At 43.3% G+C, this 19,271-nt stretch overlaps 1 protein-coding gene across 1 annotated transcript in view; it reads left to right on the top strand.

Annotated features, from left to right (window-relative positions):
• Positions 1-19,271, top strand: part of LOC106483823 (obscurin-like) — a 177,615-nt gene that overhangs the window by 94,119 nt on the left and 64,225 nt on the right. Inside the window, exons 54-65 of the mRNA XM_067292221.1 lie at positions 236-502; positions 1,048-1,317; positions 2,279-2,545; positions 2,890-3,156; positions 3,941-4,207; positions 4,919-5,191; positions 7,865-8,131; positions 10,172-10,444; positions 12,487-12,759; positions 13,655-13,942; positions 15,483-15,755; positions 17,791-19,146. Coding sequence (XP_067148322.1) covers positions 236-502; positions 1,048-1,317; positions 2,279-2,545; positions 2,890-3,156; positions 3,941-4,207; positions 4,919-5,191; positions 7,865-8,131; positions 10,172-10,444; positions 12,487-12,759; positions 13,655-13,942; positions 15,483-15,755; positions 17,791-19,146 — 4,341 coding nt within the window. The remainder of the gene's footprint in view (positions 1-235; positions 503-1,047; positions 1,318-2,278; positions 2,546-2,889; positions 3,157-3,940; positions 4,208-4,918; positions 5,192-7,864; positions 8,132-10,171; positions 10,445-12,486; positions 12,760-13,654; positions 13,943-15,482; positions 15,756-17,790; positions 19,147-19,271) is intronic.

Raw genomic sequence — 19,271 nt, 5'->3', positions numbered from 1 at the left:
AGGGCTTTAGCAGCCTTTCTGCTTACTGATACTAAAGATGGTACAGAATGGATTCACTTGGTATGGTCACATGTTATCAATATGTCCCGAAAAAAGATTCATATATTCAGAAGCATAGAGGGAAAAGAGCAAATCAGATTACAACTGTGAAGCAGGATCAAGTTCACATGAGTGAATTGGTGAGATACAGTCAGCAATGAAACTTAAACATCTTCCTCTGATTATCTTGGTTTAGCTTTGCCGGTGATCTTTACGCAACCCCTGCAGAACCAGCAAGCAGAAGAAGGAGGTACTATCACTCTGAGCTGTGAAATCTCAAAAGCAAATGCCACTGTGCAGTGGAAGAAGGCTGGGACAGTGCTGTGGCCAAGTGACAAATACAAAATGTGCCAAGATGGTTCTGTGGCTGAGCTGACAATTCGCAACTTGAGCAAAGCTGATGCTGGAGAGTACCTGTGCGACACAGGGGACCAGCAAACCACGGCGGCTGTGCTTGTGAAAGGTGGGACTTCAAGCGGGGAAGGGCTGAACAGAGTTTGTTTCCATGGGAGTGGCACACGATTAAGTAATTTGACACCTAGAGTATGTCCTGTGCCCAAACAGAACGATGGGGATTTCAAAGAGATCAGAGTGATTTCAGAGACGTCGGAACCGGGCCTTAAGTCAATGATTCTGTGGTTTAATATTAATATCACCCACTACAAGCTGTTGGCAACGTTTCCACAATATATATATTGCCTTTCAATGTTGTGTATTAGATATTTCTCCTGTGTGCACACAGTACAGTATAGCATGCATACTTTATAGACTCTCACATGTAATGTGTATGTGCCTAATGTGTGTATAGGCACACACATTATGCATCTGTAAGTATGCAACATCACAAATTATGCATGCACATAGATATAGTGTTTAGTGCTTTGTGGACATAAGTTCTTTCAGATAATGCAGTATTGTCAAGAATGAGCATAACAAAATGTTTAATCCAGGAAAATAGGAGACATCATTTGAAAGTATTTATCAAACTCTTTTGACCTTTCCATAAAGAACCAGCAGCAACCATAGTGGAGACACTGAAGGACGTCGCTTCATATGAAGGAGAAGATGCAGTCTTTGAATGCAAGCTGTCCCGGGAGACAACTGAAGATGCCCAGTGGTTCCTGGGGGATGTTCCCCTGCAGTCTAATGAAATGAATGAGATCAGAGTTCAAGGGAAGTGTCACACTTTGATCCTGAGGAAGGTGACACTAGAAGACTGCGGGCCCATCAGTTTCAAAGTCGGGCAGCATACCTCGGGGGCACAGCTAACGGTCAAAGGTGAGCAATCCCCTAGAAAGAAGGGTTTAGGAGGTACTGGTAAGCCCTGCCAATACTGCTTGAGTTACTGGAGAGGTGTACGTGGGAGGAAGGGCCTCTGGAAATCTTGTGTGAGATTCAGATAACTTAACTGAGGCAAGAGTTAGATATTTATGTCTGAGCTAGTCGTTTTAGTCCTTTTTATAGTCTGTGGAGTGAAACAGGCTCTCTTTGAAGACTATACATCTCATCCTGAAACAAGCATCCAAGATATGTCAGAATCAGTGCCAAAGAGTGTGTCAAGAATATGCTCTGAATTAATCTCCCATTTATGATGTTTTGGGGATCATCTTTGCTTTTCTTTTAGAAATTCTGAAAAAACATCCATTAAGCTCTATAGAATGATTTTAAAAGATTGGCCAGAACAATAGCTTATATTGTTTCTTCCTCTCTGATCTGGTTCAAAATGTAGATATGTAGATATAAATTAAATGTAGACATGTAGATACGTAGATATAAATTAATACTGCTTTTCAGTGCTGTATGTGTATAAACAATTCAACATGATACTGTTTGGGTGGTCAGAGGTTCTTCCAAACATTACGTTTCATCGAATCAGTGATGTATTAAATATTTTTACTCTGCATTGGCTTAAAAGCTTACTAAGTCATTAAATCAGGCCCATTCTGATGTCCAGAGAGCCAGCCAGTGATATATATGTGCTGCAGACTAGAAACTGTTACCATGTGGCAGGACTGATCCTGCAGACTTAGAACAAACTGAAGTGACGCTGGAGTTGCCCTGGCACCTGCATGAGATCTAAATTTGTCCTGGCCTTTCTTCTAGCAACGGAACAAAAAAAAAAAATCTGACAATTTGACTGTGACATGTTACGATTTCTTATGGTCACCTGTCAGAGAGCTTTTGGGAGTGATGCTGGATTATGCAGCTGCATCACTGTTTGTGTGCTTTTTCCCCGCAGTTGCTCCCGTCACATTTGTAAAGGAGCTCCGCAGCTTGGATCTGCAGGAGGGTGGCACAGCTCACTTGTCCTGTGAGGTCTCCAAGCCTGACATCCCGGTGGAGTGGAAGAAAGGCACATCTGCAATCCACTCCAGCAAGAAGTGCAGCATCAAGCAGGAGGGGAATGTGCACACACTGGTCATTTACGATTTGAACCGCGAGGACTCAGGGGACTATAGCTGCCATACAGCTGATGGGAAGACCACTGCCAGACTAGAGGTTAAAGGTATGATTTCCTCTTTGCTCAGCAGTTGTGAGATCACAGCTGGAGTACTGTATCCATTTTGGGGGCTCCTCAGTACTAGAAAGACATTGAGGTACTGGAGTGAGTCCGTGGACACCACGCAGTTTGTCAAGGGTGCTGGAGCCCATGTAGTATGAGCAATTCCACCTGGCTTAGACCTAGACATTCCTGCCCCCAGCAGCTGTCCTTCAGGAAAATACAGCAGAATTGTACGTGAACTTCATGAATGCCGTTACCATTTTGGTTCTTAGCAGTACCTTAAAAATAAAACTTTCCTCCACTTTCTGTTTTTGTTTTACACTTTCTTTTCCTCTTTGCACTTCAAGCGGTGCCTGTGCTTTTCAAACACTGGCTGAAAAATGAAGAAGTGGAGGAAGGCCGCACGGCCATGCTGCACTGTGAGCTGACAAAACCTAATGCTCCTGTGGAGTGGAGGAAAGGAGATAAGGTGTTGCAAGCAAGTGACAAGTATGAGATGAGGCAAGAGGGGACATGTGTTGAGCTCTTTATCTATGGTGCTGAGGCTCAGGATGCTGGCGAATACACGTGTGACTCAGGGGATCAGCAGACCTCTGCATCGTTGCAAGTCAAAGGTAAGAAGATGACCCTTGCTTGGGGGCAGAGAAGTTTTGTCTGTGGCTGTCCTCCACAAAGGTGAAATGGAAGCCTTATTACTGCATTATCGTTAATGCTCTGTGCCTGGGAATTACAACAGGACAGGGTTTGATCCACAGTCCGTTCTTCAAAGAATCTAGTGTCTTTTAAACCCAGTTCAATTTCTGCAGTTGCGATTTTGATCTCACTGTGAGAGTTGGGAACAAAACTGCAGCTGCTGCTCATGGAGGGTATGTACAAGAGCATTTAGGAAACTTGCCTGCCACCTGATAATAAGAGAGACTGGAGTATTTCTCTATGCTTAGAATGGGCTTTTATATAGTTTTATTAGGTTTATACTAAGAGTACGGTGTCTTTTAACTCAGGCGACAAGATCTTGCTTTTAGACCCTGTGTTGAGCTGTCACAGCCGGTGTTCTGCTCAGAATGAGTGGTTTCAGCAATTAAATGTCCAAACACTGTGATTTGTGCTGTTGTCCCTCTAACTGGTTACACTGAAAATTGTGGGTGTGCGCACATGAAGCCCTTTAGATGGCCTGTGACCCACAGCGATCCTAGATGAAGCAGCAATGGTGTCCCATCACGGTGTCAGCGGCTGATCTCCATGAGCGTTTGGCCGCAGCAGAACTCAAAAGCCCTGCCGCAGACGTGGCGTTCCCAGCGGGCAAGCTGTGGTTCAGAAAGTTGGGACCTGCCAAGCCGGAGGAGTTGCAAGCGTGTCGCTTAGCCCTGAGTCACTGCTGTGTCTGCTTCTCCATTGCAGTGCTACCGGTGCTGTTTAAGGAGGAGCTGAAAAACGTGGAATCCGAAGAAGGGGGAACGGCTGTCCTGCACTGTGAGATCTCCAAGCCGGACGCGCCTGTTGAGTGGAGAAAAGGAGGGACGGTCATTCAGCCCAGTGACAAATATGAGATGAAACTGAAAGGCAGCATCGCTGAGCTAATCATTCACGGCGTGGAGCCTGACGACTGCGGGGATTACGCTTGTAGCACCGGATACGAGATCACCACAGGTTCTGTGTATGTACAAGGTAAGATGAAATGGGATGAAAATGCTCCGACTTCTCTGCCAGAATTTCTCACTCCGGTATCTTTGACAGTAACAGACCAAACTTGTCTCAGGTGGAAACAGCTGAAACTCCATTCTTTTCTCTCCTGATTTCAGGGAAGATGTAAATATTTACATCCATGCTGAGGTTGGACCAGCGTTTATAGGTGAATGCGGTTCAAAGCACTGACCATACTGTGTACAATAGCAGATGGTGCTGTTGAAATACTATTTGTTTGGAGTAACTGTTATGAAAAATACTGAATTTCTTGTTATGATTGATTATGGCTTCAATTGTTGTTGATATTTCTGTTAATCTTTTAAAGCAGTTTAAATAAATACCCCATTTAAATCTTAAGCTAGCTTTCTGCCTGCGACTGCATACAATGTCAGTGCAGATGGCTGCGACACACAGGACAGTCAGGTATGAACTAGTCATGAAATATAGTGTTCTTTCAATGAAACAGTGTTTGCAGACAAACAAACATACTTCATTTGCAAGCAGGTGAAGGATGGAAGGTGTTTTTTAAACCCTTGAAAGAAATGTAAGGTCTTTTTTTCCCCAGAACAAGCATTACAAATTTAATTTTCCTGGACAACTTGCACTGTCACTTAGGTTATTTCTGCTGGAAGGAACGTGTGTATGTTTATGCTTTTGTTTTCCTTTGGCACCTTCTCTTGCTCTGTTATACAGAAGAAGCAGCAGTCATAGTTTCTGATTTAAAGAACACAGACGTCTTTGTGGGTGAGACAGCCACGTTCACCTGCGAGCTCTCACGCCCGGGCGTGAAGAATGTACAGTGGTGGCTTGATGGATCTCCCCTTCACAACAACTTTGTGACAGAAATCTCTGAGCAGGACGGGACAGTCCACACTCTAACCCTAAAGGATGTGGCGTGCCATGACTCAGGCACTGTCACCTTCAGAGCGGGGTCCCTTATATCTTCAGCTAAATTATTAGTCAAAGGTATTTCATTGTGAGAAGACACAAATGGCCACCTCCACAATTGCTCAGTGTGCTAGTGCTTCTGCCTTCCTGGCTACCCTTACTAAATGTCTCCAAAATTCCTCTTTGACACAGCAGTCCTGCAGCCTTCCACCCGTACTCATGTCTTGTAGGTACAACCACATCTGCTTTTTGGATGATGCAGGTGAGGAAAGGTTGCAGGGTCAGGGCTGTTGCTTTCACCTGACATCTCAGTAGAGCTGGACCTATTCAGGAGAAGAGGCTGTGCTTTGGTCACTGTGCAGCTACCTGATTCTCCCACCAAGCTGTTTTTATAATACCACAAAACACATGGCCAGAAGTTCACATAATTCGCTATTGTGCTGTACCATAGCTTGGATACTGTCACTATATACTAAGCTCAACATATTCCCAAGTCAAGATCTTGGGCTCATGCACTGGTGGCTCCAGAGCTCCTCTGGAAGCCGCTGGTATGACCGCGGAGTAGCACGGTGGCAAAGTGGGCCCCAGCAGTTGATTGCTAATGGTTGAATACTAACAGTTAGCGCTGTGCTGGCAAAGCTTTGTTGTCTGTTGAATGAATATTTTCCTCATTTGGTAAGGGTAGCCACAAACTGCAAATAACACTGAGCTCCAGACTTTATGGTAAAGCAAGCTACTTCACATCCAGTCCTTTTATAGCCATCTGGAAAAGCTGTTATTTTTCAGACCAAAATAGCACTTATTCCTCACTTGGGAAAGGGATTTGTATATTAGGTTTAGTATGTAAGGAGGCATAAAGGATGAAATGTTCTCTTTGTTCAGGTCTTCCTCTGTGTTATAATTATTCACCGTAGCATGGATTGTCCACAATGTGGAATTGTAGTCAGGAATTGTTATCTGCTTCTCTGTCAGTCTGATGTGTCCCTTGTTGGACCTTCAGAAAATTTTGCTCTCTGAGGAGAAGAAATGCCAGATCATTTATATCTAATATCAGAATGGTGCAGCAGCGAGACAGTGTGTAAATATGAGAAATCACATGTCCATTTGCCATCAAATTTGACTTCAGTATTTCCAGAGACAGAATCTGGTTCTGAGCGCTGTAGGCAAAGAGCTCCAGTGGATGTAGAAAATAAATTAAAGATAAATGCGCTGTTAGATATTCAGCCAAATAAAGGGCTCCTGAGAAGTTTTAATTTCATAGAATCACAGAATTGTAGAGGTCTAACACCCAAAGCTCATGCTAGTACAAACATGTATGTGGATATATTGTGCTTCTGCTGAAGTAAAGATTTTTTTTTTTTTTAATGTGAACCGAGTCACAGTTTTATATGACTCTAACTGGATTAGGATGAGGAAGGCCTTTAAAAAACACCCCAGTTATGGTGCTCTGCTCAATAACACTTGATTTAATAGGAAAGTAAAGCACTAGTGAAATTCTAACTGTGCTTGTATTAACAGTCAATTTCCTGCATGGCTGGGCAGCGGGGGGAATGGAGAAGGTTGGAAGAGCTGCCCTCTCCTTCTGACCCCCTTGAGCAGGGGTGAGGATTACAGGCCCCAGTGTACCCCAAGGCCCAGGGTGCTTCCTGTCATGCTGAGGGGGAGAACAGGGCCACCAAGCTCTTAGCTCAGCGGTGGGGCAGTGAGAAAAGGACAGTCTCCTTCTTTTGGAACCAGTGGTGACACTGACTGTGAGGAGCATATTTCTCCATCTTATGGGGATGGTGGTGTAGTCCCCCAATTGCACAGAGATCTTCTTGCTTCTTCAGTCCTTCCTGGAGTCCTTCAGTCTCCAGGATCTGCCATCGATGCCTCCTCTCCATACACACACACGCACACACACAGGGTGGCAGAGGGAGCCTTAGAGAGCAGGATCAAGCCTTGCAACGAAATGCCGAGAGACGTTTCCCAAGCTATCTTTGCTTCCCAAGGTCTGCCAGTAACATTGGAAATCCCTCAGCCCAATGCACAGAGCTTCAGGAGGAGCATTCCAGACAGATGTCTGATCTACAGATCAGCTGGTGAAAAGGAAAAGCTTCTTATTTTTCCCAAAACTGTGCCTCTGGCAGAGGGCTAATTAAAAGAGCAAGTACCTCCTCCCTGTGCAGTGCCCTTCCTTGTTAGAGCTGTCCAGGAGCTTTGCTCCGCATGCTGCTGTGAGTGGGCTCTCCGCTGGAGCTTGCCTTTTCAAGCCCCTTCCCCCAGTCCCACTGAACAATGCTGATGTCTTTCTTTTGCCCAAATCAGTCAAGGCAGCCCATCATCCACTGCGCTCCTCCATCTCAGACTTGCGCTCTTGAAATGTTCTGGGAAGCAGAAGTGTTTCACATCCAGCACCGCTTAGGCTAGAGAGTCTCACCAGGGCCGAGAGGAAAACGAATGATGGCAGGAGTGCCAGCAGATGTTCTGCACAGAAGTTCGTGGTCAGGACTGTTAAAGTGCAGGCCTTAACTGCTGCTGGTCCATTTTCCGGTGTGCTAGTTACATTCTAATGCACCAGTTTTGCTTTATCCTGCTTGCTGCTGACCCAAGCAAAGACTAAACCGCTAATCCCTGGTGTGCCCGGTCGGCTTCTTGCTTGCACTCTCCCTCGGCCTGCTTCCTCCAACTCTGTACTTGTCAAAAATCTCCAGGTTGCTATTTCCTTGAGGATCCGCTAATGCATGTCCCTCCTGACGTGTTGGTTGACAGATCCAACCATTGAAGTGGTCAGTCCCATGCAGGATATAACTGTTGATGAAGATGGCACAGCAGAGTTCATATGCCAATATTCTAGGCCAGTGCACGCCATATGGAAGAAAAATGATCAGGAAATACATGCAGATGGGCAGCGAGTCCTTATCGTGCAGGACTGGAATGTAAGCATGCTAAAAATTAAACCTACGGTACCAGAAGACACTGGCATCTATTCTTGTGAAGCTGAAGGCACTAAAGTGGTGGCTGCACTTGATGTTCAAGGTGAGGTCTTCCAGACAAAGAGGAAGACTATCATGGGTCCCAAATATAAAAGGTGGAAAAAATCATGGAAGCGTCTCACAATAAGCGACACGTCAGAACCCGTTCTTTGGTGTTCGCTCCAGTATTGATAGCAGTGCTAAAAATGGATGGGAGTTAATGGGAACTGAATAGGAAACTGCGACACTTCACAGAAGCTTAGTTCTAATTAATGCTCGCTTATTATATCGATTATGTATCATATCTCCTCTCCGATGAACCGCATTTGGCTCCATCCTCAGTGCAATGGGATGTCTTGCTGAGTTACTGTGATATCGCAGATATAATGCTGGTCCAAAGGAATAGTGAGAATACTTTTTGCTGTTACAGAGTGGTTTTTACATGCACTGCACTTTAAAACCAGTCGCTAATGGAGAGAGGGGAATTTAATGTTATTTTCAGTTATTGTCAACTGCAGCTAATCTAGTTCGGTATTTTACTTATTTCAAACACTGATCACTCAGGAAATACCTTCCTACTTGTAAACAGCATTTGTGAGGGCCCCAGAAACAGCAAGTAAAAAAATAACAATAGTTATATATTTTATACGGGTGTCTAATAATTTACTTCTGATGTCTGCATAAGGAATTTTTGTTTTCAGTCACCAGGTGAACTAATATGATCAGCAGTCATAGTGGTTCTGGTCTGATTTCTGAATTATCATGGTTTGTTAGGCAAAATTGTTCTTTCTGCCTAATTGATTGTGAGTATAGGAGCAGAGTATTATTTATTATAGTATTTTGTACTTTGATAAGCGCCTTTCATTTTAGGAATTAAAAACAGCTAGCAGATATTAATGAGTATAATCCAAAAGAGGAGACAGGATCTGCAATTATCCACTTTTTATGCATAGGGAAACTAGGACTCAGAAAGTACTCGAAGAAACAGCTTGGATTGATCCTAACATACTTTATACATTCTGCAAGGGGTTGAAAAACCTTTATTGTTCTCCCTAAGTATTATAAAATATGGAAATCTTTTTAGTAACTCATACATTTTTTTATTTTTTATTTTTTTTTTGCTAGGGAATAGTTCAGCATTAATTTTCTATGTTTCAAACAGTTCCAGACAGTGGTTGTAGAGATCCTGAGCAGGACTATCTCCGAGTGTTGGTTTATATTATCGATCATGACCATTTTATGGTGTTTGTGTCAGTTATATTTATATGCACATAATCTGTGCATGTGCTTGGTGTGACACAAATTTTATCCAGGTGCAGCAGCCCACATTTAGTTGTGCCCCAGGCTGATTGCTTATGTACAAATGCCAACCAATGCATGCAATTGCAGTGACTGTGCATGTTTCTGGCCACATGATTCGCCTCACACATGCAGGAGAAAATAAACCTAATATATTGTCATAAGGCTTTTGTAATAATTCAGAAAATAGAGTTTACATAGATGTTGATTTTTCATGTGTTTCCTAGAAGCGGACTGGCGAAATGGTTTGTTAACTTAGTTGGCAGTCCCTATAGCTTTGCCAGCTGTAATATTCTCTTGATGCGTTTATTTTGCATGAAAGGTAGGAAGAATTTATCATAAGCTGTCAGTTGATTCAAATTTCCCCAGTTACGATGTTAATTGTGCCTGCCTGGGAGACCTGAGGGAAATGTTTCCTGTTTGGGGACAGAAGGAATCTGATTATGTCCCCGTACTATCACTTCCTGTTGAATATTGGCTTGATTCGTATAAACACCAACATTTTTTTTCTTTATTCATAAAGACAGAAGTCAGGTTTCTGGAGGAAGCCTAGATGAAACGCTAGAGCTTCTAGAGGTTTTTCATTATTTTTAAGCTACCTCACAACTGAAAACGGTTTTGAATATAGCACTGTGTTAGAGCATGGTTGAAATTAGCAGCTAAAGCCGCAAGCATACTTTATCACATCCATATCCTTTCCATCAGCTTTCCAGCAATGGGAATCAGCAGTGCTCCAAGGCTTGTCAATATTCAGCTATGCATAGCCACACAATTAATATTGTTGATGGTTCTCCTTCTCCACTAGCCAAGAACAGCATCGTCCAGGGCCTGGAGAATGTGGAAGCAGTGGAAGGAGGTGAAGCCCTCTTTGAATGCTACCTTTCCAAACCCGAGTGCTACAATTACAACTGGCTGATCGATGATGAGCCTGCCAAAACTACAGAAAACACGGAGATGGTTTACTTTGAAAATGGGCGCAGGCATCTTCTCTTGCTGAAGAACCTAACTCCCCAGGACAGCTGCCGGGTGACTTTTATGTGCAGCGACGCGGTGACCTCCGCCTTCCTGACTGTGAAAGGTAACGGAAGTGGTCTTATGGGGAATCCTAAATTTTTGATTTGCAAGGGCAAATGACCCGGAGAAATGCGATGAGTGGCAGAGAGGAAAAGTTGCATAAGCTGCTTGCTTCATACCCAACTTCTTATTCCCACCCAATGAATGGTTGGTGGCTTATATTTTCCTTTTTTCTTATTGTTCTTTTTGTCATGACCTGGATATAAAGAGCATCATTTAGCAATGAGTTAGAAGCATATGACTGTCTTACAATAGTGGTGGAGTTGACTTTTCTAGGAACTTATGTTGACTAAGAGAAGCAGCACTCTGCGTTTTTCTTGGCTCTTGACTAGAGACGAATCCTTCTCGGATGTGCTGATAGCTTCTTGTGTCTGCCTCTCATTTGCATTCCCATCTTTCTGACTTGCCATATGTGCAAGCATTACATATCCTATTTAATATGGCCTAATCACAGAATCGGAAAAAACCACACTCCTGTTTCCACTTCCTTTCCATTGTACTGCTTTCTGGGATGTTTTCTAATTGTTCCCACCTTATGCTCAGAAGAGTCTCTTGACAAGGATTTTCATTCTCAAGGAATATTTCCATTTTTTGGCATAAAAGATAACTTCCCATACTTTTGATATCAGTTGCAGAATACTGGAGGTTTGGCTTGGGCTTTCTGCTTAGTCACATTTTATTAAATCTATCATTTCATTAAACCCATCTGCTTGTACTGATAATTCTGAGATCAAATGGAGGCTTGCTATGAACAGATATAAATCTTGTCAAACCTTCGCAGTTGCATCTGATTGCATCAGGAGTAGATTTAGCTCCGTTATTTCTTGATGTTTTTGTTATGGTCTATTCTCCAGTCCCGGTGACTGGGGCGCACACCCATATATACACTTCGGCACTAGTTATCCAACAAGAGCACACTGCACAGGCAGCATGAATATTCTCTGCCTCTGTGGTGCTGCAGTCTCTGTCAAATCCACTTACCTCATTTACTTCCTTAAAAAGCGTTGCCAAATTAGGTACAAAACCAATAGCAATTTGTCTTAGACCTCTCCTGTTTAACTTAGTTCCAAAAAGAAGCTGGTTTGTGATACAGACATTCTGGTGACCCTTGGGAGTTCATGCAAATGATAGACACATTCTGGTAACTCTTGGGATTTCATGCAAAAAAGTGATAGCTAGAGAATCTGGGTTTAAAAAGGAAACCAATTGAAATGCCTTTCATGACTCAGAAATGTGCAAAGCGGCAGGCTGAGGACCTAGTGTTCTAGGGTCTCGGGAGAGTTTGGACTGTGGTTTGACTAGCACTTGAGCTCTGAGGACCAAATCCATCTTTGAGTTAGTATTTTATTCCATTTGATTTTATAACTATGGTTACTTCATGGTGCTATTTTTACTTTGTGTTATTTTTGTATTTTTGGAGAAAGGGGGAGGTAGCTCTTCCTTTATGACCCTTTATGGAGGTCAGTTGTTTCAGTGCTTCTGGGTTATGCATTTACCATTTACATCAAGGAATGAGAACCAGGATTCACCTTAGGTAATTGCAGGCAATTCTGTGAACTACCTAAATCTACTTGTCCTCGATTCCTCTTGTACTCTGTAAGGAAGAGAGGCATCTTCGGAGTGTTTGCAAATGCTTATCTCACTGAGATACTGAATCTAAAGGGCAAAGGCTGCCCTGTTCCCAGCATTTTTGTGGCAGTGTTCACAAATTGTTCAGTAAAGAAAACACAGGAAAGCAGCGGTTTCCAGTCAGAGATATGTGACTCTCAGTAATGAAAGCTCTGTAAGTTCATTTAAGTTTCTCCAATGTATTTTTCTGCTACTTGGAAAAGGAAGACATTTCTGGATTGGTTTTCACTCCTGAAAGTATCGGAAAGTTGCAGTCCCCAAGGATACCATCTGTTGTAGTGACATATGTAGCCTCTCTATTAATGGTCTCCTTGGTCTCGGAGGCCTGGCTGCCCAGAGATTCAACACAAATACTCATACCTCTTACCGGCATTTATGTCAGTACCTGAGGGCTTGATTACCTGTTTTTATCTGCAGGGTGGCGCTTACGGATCTTGCAGCCTCTCAGAGATGTGGAAGTCTCTCCAGGGGACAAAGCTACGTTTAGCTGCGTCCTGAGTGAAGCGGTGCCGATTAATGAAGTTACCTGGTATTCCAATGACACAGAAATCCAAACAAATGAGGACTGGGAGGTACAAGCAGATGGAAATAAATACGAACTTATTCTGAAAAAAGCCCAACCACATCATTCTGGGGAGGTGACCTTTGCTTCCAGAGAAGCAATTGCATCCGCCAAGTTGGCTGTGATCGGTAAGTTCATACATTGTTTCTGTCTTTCTAGCCCAACGGCACTTGAAATCTCAGACTTTGGTATTGAGGTACTGCATCAAATTTTCTAAGCTTTGTACTGATTTGTTTCTCATGTCCCAAGCTAGCATTCTTAGGCTGAGAAGATGCTGCTCCTGGGCAACTTTGTTCTTCAAACAGAAAAAGTTCACCTCATCACATGAAAATTAGATCAGGCTAGAGATGATCACCAGGTTTCCTTAGCTGCAGTCTTTCATAAAATGTAACATAGAATCTCATGAAAATCAGATTACTGAGAGTTCAGCACCACCCTCTGCAAACATGTGGGTGCTGGAGGGAGCTGAACTAGAGTTCATGTGTATGGAAAATTATCAGGGGCAGCAGAGAACCCTTTGAGGTGTGCTAATCTACTCAAGTAAAAATTTGACTGTAAATAGAGACAGGAAGCTGTGCACCCAAGGTTTGCATGTGGAAAGAAATGTTTGGGGTCTCCAAAATTAAAAAATAAAAATAAAGAAGGACAGCTGTTGACCTTACTTCCCCATAATTTGTTGGATCATTATAGTATATGATGGCAGGTCATTACTCAGTAAATGCCATACACACATCTTGTTTTCAGCTGGGTGGGAAAAAGTAGCGGGAAAATGTCATAATAACGTGTGACATAAGTATCTGAGATGGCTCTTGGAAAATGACTATTTGTCATTAGTAGCATAGATAGATCGGTCCAGCGCAGGTGTGTCGTGGTCACAGGCAGGTAGCCACTCAGCTTCATACTGAGACGGGTGCCGAATGCGTTGCACTTCCTTCTTGTGGCTTGCAGAAGCCTCTCAGGTTGTTGTAGCGTAAAGCACTATTGCTCATGTTATACATCCCTGGAACTTTGTTGTGCCCTCAGCCCACCCTGACCCCCCCGAAGAACCAGAAGTTTTAAGTAAGAACAGTCACTCTGTAACTCTGTCTTGGTACAAGCCGCTGAGCGACGGTGGTTGTGACATCCTAGGCTACAACGTTGAAAGGAAAATCCCAGGTGTTGGCTGGCAGTCATGCAGCGAGGGCATGATTCCAAACACGGAGTTTGTGGTGGACCATCTCACCCCGGGCGAAGCCTACAGATTCCGCGTCTCGGCTGTAAACAAAGTCGGGGCCAGTGAGCCGGTGCACTTCCCTCAAATGGTGCAGCTAGGTGAGAAGGAGAGGTGCCCCCAGGAGGACTGAGAGCTGCTGTAGACCTGTGTTTCGCATGGCATGCCTGCTTCACCCGCTCCAGGGATCTCCTGGAAGAGTCCACTCTGCAACGTGTTTCAGTGCTTTGCTGCCAACACAGAATAGGAGAACTAGCTTGGAAAAATTGTTCTGGGCTGCTGCAAAGCAAAACTTGCTGCATTGTTAGGGCTCAACGTTTATTTTCCCCAGACTGCATCAAGCTATCGTGTGGCCTGCACTGCATCCGTGTTTTGTCTGGTGACCATGAGTTTCTTTTCTGGTGGAGGTCAGATGGAATGAGGCAGAAGGGGCATGCTGGAATGCGTCTGGTGCAGCTGAGGCCCTGGGTGCCTACACAGTGGGTGGGCGGTGTTGTCTTCTTCACCCATCTTTCTCTCTCGTTCTACTATTTGCATATCTTTATATAATAACCCCCATGAAGGAGAGTGCTGGAGGAGACAGTTCCTTTGGTGGCTGTTGGTGAGACTTTGGAAGTCACAGTGAGATGGAGAGCCGCTCTTCCAATGTTTCTTTTCTTTTCTTGCGATGCCATCTGTGATATCAGAGTCCCCAGCAAGTACCTCAAAGGGAAGAGACTATATTAATAAAAAAATAAATAAATAAAATCCCTTTTGCTTGGGGCTCAGGCACACGGTGATGTTTTTGCAACATAACAGCTTCCAGGGTGTCAGCTGCAACCTGATAACTCTGCATACGCTCACTTTGTCTACAACAACTCCAAGGCGTTTTGGGCAATGATCCCCTCACCCCGGTGAAACGTGCAGAGGGGCAGGTGACGTTCGGGACTGTGCTCCTTCTTGGGCGCTCAGCTGTGTGCTTTAGGTCCCCATCAATGGCAGCTGAACATCTGCACGTTTCATGGATTTGTCTTGGCTTCATTTGGAATATCACTGTCATACAAACAGCACATCATTGGCAGGGCTCCTTCCAAAGTAAAGAAGATAGAAAAAAATTTTAGAGAAAATCTTTACACTTTTTGAGAATTTTTAATTCTTCAGGAACGAGAGCAAATACTGTTTTCTTTTACTTTCAAGATTGGGATGAAGTCAGCTTTTAATAATCTCTTTTATTCTTTTTATTTTTTTTCTTTATTGTGTCACTTCTTCAAAACTTCCTCATTCTAAACATTACGATCTTCTAGGATATCTAGGGCTGCTTGAATGTTCATTGTGCTGGATAAATGAAGATCACCAAATACAGAAGTAGGAAAAGTGAAACAACTTCTGCATGTATATATTTATCTGAAGTTGGTTTAACCTCTGGGAGAGCTTGTGCAATTAATTTGGTATTATCTTTGGAAGTTGTGAACTTTGGATGCTGCCAGTCACGTTCTTTGATTGTCTGCAACAGTCAAAGAATCTATAAGTTAAGGATGGGATATTTAGTTATTCTACAGAGTGATCTGGAGCACCTTAAAGCCAGTTTATGATATATTGTGTTAATTCTTGTCCCTTCTTTTCTTTTTTTTTTTTTTTTTTTTTTTTTTTTTGTGATTATAGAGCCTCCACTTACAGTCACTCATCCTTTGGTGGGAGGATCAGTATCAGAAGGGGAGGTGGCTCGCTTGGAGTGCAAGTTATCAAGTGAAATCCAAGAGACAGCGACATGGCTCAAAGGAGAAGAACAAATACAAGCTGGAGGGAGATACGAAATCCTCTCTGATGGAAAAAAGCAGATACTCATTATTCATGAATTTAAACGTGAAGATCAGGACACGTACACCTGCATGGTTTCTCCAGAAGTCAAATCTGTTACCAGCCTGTGTCTTGAAGGTACAGAGTGCATTCCTGTGACCTTAAATCAGTTCTGCTCAGGGACATCTCAGCAGTTTGGTCTTGAATTCATTTTCCTTTACAAGTTGTCTCTCAAATCCACAAAGAATCGTTATCCCTGTTTTGTGTTGCCCAGTATGTTTCTGAATCTGTAATAGCTTTGAGCTGTTCAGATAAGATTTTCCTGATATTTTCCACCTTAACAAATACCCATTGTCACCAAAGTCCTCAACGCTTCCTAGCTTAGAATAAAAACAAAACTTTGAAAGAAGAGAGAAAATTGCGTTAAGTTGGAATAATACAGTCTTTTTATAATGCACTGGGCTGAACTCTGACCAAAACTAATCACTACGATTGTTTTGTATAGCTCTTTGTTTCCGTAAGCTTAATAATGATCACTAGATCATTATTGCTATAAGCTCACTGGGAGGCAATTTTTTCCCCCCCCGATGTTTAGGCAACTCACTGTGTCCCAGAGAGTGAGTCAGACTTAGACATTTGAGCATAGGTATCTCCAGGCAGATGTTTCCATGTGAGATGGGTGTCTCAGCTCCCATTACAACCAGTGGAGAACTGTTCAAGACAGTCAGTGGAGCCCTGTCTAACTTTAAAATAGGGTGAGCTGAATTGCTTTCCGTGCTCCACTGACTGTCCTAACTAGATACTCAGCAATTGCAACAGGAGCATAGGTGCGAGCTCGTGGGAGACACTTGCAGTTATACATCTTTTTCTACACGCTGGATCTTCTTTCTCCTTTGGCTACAAAAGGAACCAAGAAAATTGGCTTATACTAAATGTCTGGTTTTTAGTTAGCTACAGTTAGGTTAAGTGAATCACACTAATCTCACTATGAAGAGAAAGACCTGACAGTACTGGATAGATTGTGAATGCAGCTGTTTGTTCATTCTTTACAAAACGAGCTTAATTGGTTAAAATGCATGGGTAGATTAAGATACCTGAGGAAGAAACAGTGATGGGTAGATTTCTTAAAAAACAAAAGCAAAAATCTATGTATTTCTGTCGTGCCCTCACTTGAGATCAAGAACTTATTGAGGTCTCCCATTGAAAGACTATCAGTGTTAATCTAGTTGTGTGTGTTATTTTCCATATCCAAGTGTGAATCATACTCTTTTGGGCTGGATGATTATTATTTTTAGCAAAAGCTTTGGCACTTCTATTGTTCTCCATGAGAGTGTTTATGTATTTCACAAATAAAAGACAGCTGCAACAGAAAGGACAAAGCCACTGTTTTTTTACGCAGAGGCTTTAGAGATCAAAAACTTTACTATGTGGTAATTCAGACAATACACAATCAACATCGCATTTCCCTGGAGGCATTAGTAAAACTGAGAACTCATCAGGAGATTAAAAAATAGTGTTTGTTTATGTCTTTGAAATTGAAATATTTTTCTGCAGCCCTGGGCAGATGTGTAGAGTAGAATGAGGGAAAAGACATGGAACTCCATTCACTTCTCTGCCTCACCTTGTAGCTTGTGCACTTCCGTGGGTTTTCCAAGGCCAAATTGCAAGCTCTTGTTTTCAAAACATGAGTCTAGCCAAATGCTGGATAGCTTACAGTTTTGGACTATGACTACATACAAGAAATGGAATTAGACATGAACATAAAGAGCGACAGAATTTGGTTTACTGGGTTCAAATGCATGAGGAAGAAAAAAAAAGTTGATATTTGGCCATATTTTATGTACATGCATAGAATCCTAAGATAGTTGAGGTTGGAAGGGACATCTCTAGATAGCCTAGTCCAATCCACCTGCTCAAAGCAGAGTCAGCTAGAGCAGGTTGCTCAGGACCTTGTACAGTAGGGTTTTGAGTGTCTCCAAAGGTGGAGACTCCACAACCTCTCCGAGCAACCTGTTCCAGTATATTAAATTTATATTTTGTTCCCAACTTAATGTTTAATTAAGTGCCACTGATATTCTTCTGTCGAGACTTTAGTATGATATTTCCATGTGCTTTCTCAGGGCTTAATCATAGACTTTGTCTTTTAACATCTCACCAATCTAATTCTCCTCAGTTCCTACTGTAGCATTGCTAAAAGAGATTGCCAGGGAAGCACCCAGCGCAAGCCAACCGGAAGAGCTGGTGGATGGACATGTCCAGCCCAGCTTGCCCCCTGAGGCTGCTCAGGAGGGAGACCTTCACCTGCTGTGGGAAGCTCTGGCCAAGAAACGCCGCATGAGCCGGGAGCCCACCTTGGATTCCATCAGCGAGGTGCCTGAAGAGGATGAGAAACTTCAGAAACTGAAGAAGGAAGAAGCGGAGATGTCTCACTGTTACTCAGAGGAATACTCCACATGTGACGAGCTGGCTAGGACTGGAGAAGCAGATTTCTCTTTCACAAGTTCAGATGATGAGTCTAGAGCTGGGACTCCTTCACTAGTCAACTACCTCAAGAAAGCTGGGAAGACAAGTGTCAGCGTTACTAGCAAGGTTCAATCGGGCTCCACAGGCAAGTTATGGAAGCAGTGGGAGAAATCCAGTGTGGAGACTGCTGTGGCGGTCCCAGCTGCTAAGCCAGCTGAACCAGAAATAACGGATTTAGATGATCCTTCCATGAACAAGGCAGCTGTAAAGATCCAGGCTGCTTTCAAAGGCTACAAAGTCAGGAAGGAGATGAAGCAACAGGAGTGCCCAGTGTTTGCTGAGACCTTCAAAGATTTCTCTGGTGAGCCTGGAAGCACTCTCCACCTTGAGTGTGTGGCCCACAGCAAAAGTGACATGAAAGTCTGTTGGCTGAAAGACGGGGAAGAGCTTTCAGATGGTCGCTACTATCACATAGACAATTACAGTGATGGGACCTGCTCTTTGATTATCACTGGCCTGGATATGAAAGATGCGGGTAAATACACCTGCGAGGCATCTAATAAATTTGGCAAAGTTTCACACAGTGCTAAGGTGACGATCGGCAGTCAGGAACCTCAACTTATTCGTAAAGAGAAGCAAGTTAAACATACCACTGACAGTGAGACTGAGAGCTCGTCTGGCAGTGAGCTGGATGATGCTTTCCGTAAAGCAGGAAGGAGGCTTCACAGACTCTTCAAGGCCAAGATCTCAACGGAGATATCTGACGTGGAGGAAGAGCTCTTTGTCAGTGCAGATGAAGGGGACGTAGAGGTGGTGGACCATCAGACGTATCGTGAGGACGACCAGTACATCTACATCAAGTTTGAAATCTTGTCTGAGGCAAAAACTGCAGCCACTCGATTCAGAGAGATGTTTGGTGCCCTGGGAATCCCTGTAGAAATTGACATTTTGGAACAAGGCCCTAAAAAAATGGAATTGCGTATTGGGAAAGCAACACCACCCGCCGTCGGGAAGTTTGTACCACCAGTAGCAAGACCTCCCCCACCTTTACTGACTTCTGATACAGGTGAGTAAAGCAAGCTCATTCTTTCTTTGAAAAAGGTATCTGGAGCAGGTCAGGATGTTATTTTTTTACTTGTGAATAACTTAAACCTTTGTTTTTCATTTCATGCAGATATTTTCTGGAAATCT

Source organism: Apteryx mantelli, chromosome 2, assembly GCF_036417845.1.
Source record: "Apteryx mantelli isolate bAptMan1 chromosome 2, bAptMan1.hap1, whole genome shotgun sequence".
Classification (NCBI taxonomy): domain Eukaryota; kingdom Metazoa; phylum Chordata; class Aves; order Apterygiformes; family Apterygidae; genus Apteryx; species Apteryx mantelli.
Note: the sequence above shows the minus strand (reverse complement) of the source record. Positions and strands in the feature narration are given on the sequence as shown.